The following is a 1,948-nucleotide window of genomic DNA, read 5'->3' as shown; positions in this document are numbered from 1 at the left end:
AAATAAAATATAATAGATAAAAAAAAAGAAATAAACACCACAAATACATTTGCTTAAACCCTATTGGTCATTAAAAATAGTGATTAGATGAATTTATGATTAGATTTACCTTTTCACCCTTTGTGCCGGGAAGACCAACTAATCCTGTTGATCCCGGGGGCCCCTGAGGACCCTGAAGGCCCTATAAAACATAATAATAGGTATAAAGATGTTATGAGGATAACATCATAATCATAACATGTAGGCCAATCTTACATCTTTGTAAATATTGCTTTTGTTTTTATATCCTAGACTAGTGCATTATGGGATTAGATGTGGTCTCACTTGTATTCCTGCACCACCAGTTTCTCCCTTCTCTCCTTTAATACTGTCCCCTGGATCACCCTATGAGAGATTCAGTACAACGTTAGACTGACACACTGCATGGAATACGAGTTACTGGATATCTCCAGACATTTATTAGGGAGTTTAAAGCACTTAAGTTAGCTTTATGATGACGTGTTTCATGACAAGACAAAAACTTTGATACTTTGATCTAAATTTAGGAATACATTAATAGACTTTGTTTAAAATCTGAATAAAATAACACCTACTTTGGAGCCTGGCAAGCCACGATGACCCTAAAACACACATAATAACTGTCACAATCTTTGAATGATGTTATGATATCACTCTTAAAAGTCAAGATCTTGCAGATAAATGCAAAAAACAAGAGAGACCATATGGTCAGGTTAAGTGCTGTAAGTACAGTTACATATGTGAATGTGAAAAAGCTTGTAAAATTGTCATGAGTCATCATATCAGCCATCAGATGTCATATGAACTGAAAGCATAATATCATGCATGTCTAAAATGTGCCTCACCATGTATCCAGGTGGTCCTGGTGGACCTGGAGGCCCTGGTGGACCAGGCTGTGAAATCATCTGAACCTGTAGACAGTCATAAAATCACATTTAAAGATAACTGTACTCTTAATATTAGAATATTAATAAATGAATCAGAAAATGTGGGTGCAATTGTTCTGACCAGATTGTCTTCTAGTATAGAGTCTCCTTTCTCTCCTTTCTGCCCATCCATTCCCTATGACACATTTGATTAATATTATAAATGATAATATGGTAGAAAATAAATGAGAAGATGTAATAGATTTATCAATTTGAATACTTACAGAGGGACCAGAGAGGCCCATTTCTCCCTTTCCCCCCCTCTCTCCGGGTTCACCACGCTCTCCAGTGTATCCCTTTTCACCCTGATGGTCAAATCAATTCAAATATTGATAAGCAACTCATTTGCATGAATCTCTGAGTAGCTCCTATAGGTTCTATTTAGGTGCGTGTGCTTGCAAAGCTGTGTATATTTATATAAAATAAAATAAAACAACCGATATTCTTCTAAACTGGGTGAACCAATTATCACCTTTTCGCCATCAACCCCAGCAGGCCCAGGCAAGCCAAGTTCACCCTGTTTGAATGAATGAAACATACAGAAGTTCAGAATTAAAATTTCTCCTGATACTATAAATTAGATCATTTAGAAGGTCTCTGAAAATCACGTTCTAGCACAGTCTTTGTGTGGCTTTAAATATAATAATCATGGAACCAACACACTAACTGAACCACTCATTAGGAGTTTAACAGATTTTGATAAGATTGTGAAATTCACCTTTGAACCTTCTTTTCCGGGTGGTCCTGGGGGTCCAGGAGGGCCAGGGGGTCCCTGTTTGGTAAGCAAACGGAACAGACATAATTAAAGCTTATAAAATGGTATTTTTGTAAAACCCACTTTGCATTCTGAGAACCACAAACCTCTGATAGACCTCATTTTACAACTGCAATAAAACAGGAAATTGTTGTTCCAATATAATTCTTCATGTGAAACCATGTGGAGTATGAAAGGAACATCCTGAGTGATGCTTAACAATGCTTATGGCATTCTTTGAAGGAAACAT

General features: G+C 36.7%; 1 protein-coding gene across 1 annotated transcript in view; it reads right to left on the bottom strand.

Moving 5' to 3' along the window:
- LOC107577271 (collagen alpha-1(XXIII) chain-like) overlaps positions 1–1,948 on the bottom strand; it is a 10,032-nt gene that overhangs the window by 7,086 nt on the left and 998 nt on the right. The window contains exons 3-10 of the mRNA XM_016263364.1: positions 1,663–1,716; positions 1,417–1,461; positions 1,169–1,249; positions 1,027–1,080; positions 864–929; positions 594–620; positions 325–384; positions 110–181 (exon numbers count right to left, since the gene is read on the bottom strand). Of these exons, the coding sequence (XP_016118850.1) occupies positions 110–181; positions 325–384; positions 594–620; positions 864–929; positions 1,027–1,080; positions 1,169–1,189 (300 nt within the window). The 5' untranslated portion in view covers positions 1,190–1,249; positions 1,417–1,461; positions 1,663–1,716. The remainder of the gene's footprint in view (positions 1–109; positions 182–324; positions 385–593; positions 621–863; positions 930–1,026; positions 1,081–1,168; positions 1,250–1,416; positions 1,462–1,662; positions 1,717–1,948) is intronic.

Source organism: Sinocyclocheilus grahami, unplaced genomic scaffold (assembly GCF_001515645.1).
Source record: "Sinocyclocheilus grahami isolate Dianchi unplaced genomic scaffold, SAMN03320097.WGS_v1.1 scaffold5589.1, whole genome shotgun sequence".
In the NCBI taxonomy this organism is placed as follows: Eukaryota; Metazoa; Chordata; class Actinopteri; order Cypriniformes; family Cyprinidae; genus Sinocyclocheilus; species Sinocyclocheilus grahami.
Note: the sequence above shows the minus strand (reverse complement) of the source record. Positions and strands in the feature narration are given on the sequence as shown.